Source organism: Aplysia californica, unplaced genomic scaffold (genome assembly GCF_000002075.1).
Source record: "Aplysia californica isolate F4 #8 unplaced genomic scaffold, AplCal3.0 scaffold00684, whole genome shotgun sequence".
Classification (NCBI taxonomy): domain Eukaryota; kingdom Metazoa; phylum Mollusca; class Gastropoda; order Aplysiida; family Aplysiidae; genus Aplysia; species Aplysia californica.
This window is the reverse complement of record NW_004797954.1, coordinates 67477-68840: the sequence shown is the minus strand read 5'-3', so window position 1 is coordinate 68840 and position 1364 is coordinate 67477. Positions and strand designations below refer to the sequence as shown.

The window sequence follows — 1364 nt, the reverse complement described above, 5'->3', positions numbered from 1 at the left end:
AATATTTATAATATAGACTATATCAAAAGCAATCCCACTTTATGTATAATAGTGTGTTCGTTGTTACGTTATTCGATGTCACTACTAACGTTTAGAGTTGGATGTCCCTGACTGGGATCTGAAAATGTTGGCAAGCCTGAAACTGAAAGACGGTTATTATTGGCACTTATAAGGCCTTATACTTATTGTGTTGCAAGTGCCGCAAAACTCTTACTAAAAGTAAAAGTAAAAAAACAACAACAAAAACAACAACAGCATTACAACAAAAACAACTCCCAACCCTCACCCCCCAAAAAAATCCCAAGCAAACACGCCCCCCCCCCAAAAAAAAACACAACAACAACAAAGGGGAAAAAAAAACGATTATCGGTATTAGTAGTACCAGGGAAGGGTAAACATCGCCGTTTGGATTACAGACGGTGCAGTTTTCGGACTGGAACCAGAAGCCCGCGCCGTATATGGCCGCACAGTTGTCCTCGTTGTCGTCGTTGTCTCGGTCAAAGGTAGAGAACTTGAGGCTGGTCCCTGGCCAGCAGTCTTCCATGAGTTTGTCTGAGGGAGTTGGACACAACACGCGAGTGTGTTTACGTTTTGGAAGAGAATAGGTGGACCCCGGAGTCTTTTTTGTTTTTGTAAGTGGTTTACAGCGCTCGCAACTACATAAGGTTATATTGAGAGCGCCGGACACATTAACATTTTCAGCTTGTAGGCAATTTTGAATTTTGCCCGGGTGGCGGCCGAAGCCTACTCTTATCGATTTTAGACCACCAAGGGATCTTTAACGTGCACAACTTGCACACGGGACCTCCGAGATTTTTCACCCTTGTCCGAGAAGGCTAGATGTAGATCTTTCCTACCAGAAGACCAGGGGTCCGGGGTCTACCTAGCAAAATATTAGGTTTTAGGATAGGTGGACCCTAGGATCTAACTGGTGAAATACTTGGCTAGGTAAACCCTGGGGTCCACCTATTCTCTTTCTTAGTTTTTAGTTTTAGTAAGATTTTTGCGGCGCTCGCAACTGAATAAGGTCATAGGAGCACCAAGGGGTGGATGTCCACAGAGAAGTCCAAACGGGGAATCAGGCTTACTCTGATCATCCCTCTAGCCTCAACAGCACAAAGTCTGCTTCGACTATCAAAGCACCCCAGAATTAGTTCATAAGAGAGTGACAAACATACAAAATAAGTAGAAGAAAAATGACGATAGTAAGGATGAGGACAGAAAAAACAGCAGTTCACCCTATGTTGTTCCAGCACAGTATGAGCATGACATTGGTAAACCAGCCCTTTTACAATTCTACTGTGTATAAGAACGTGTTAATATCCCCCTTTTGGGAAGACAATTTCAGTCAGTAGTACTGCCCG

General features: G+C 43.5%; 1 protein-coding gene across 1 annotated transcript in view; it reads right to left on the bottom strand.

Moving 5' to 3' along the window:
• The window catches only part of LOC118478564 (fibrinogen alpha chain-like), a 22635-nt gene that overhangs the window by 19767 nt on the left and 1504 nt on the right, over window positions 1-1364 (bottom strand). Inside the window, exon 2 of the mRNA XM_035972414.1 lies at window positions 383-552. Within this exon, the coding sequence (XP_035828307.1) occupies window positions 383-552 (170 nt within the window). The remainder of the gene's footprint in view (window positions 1-382; window positions 553-1364) is intronic.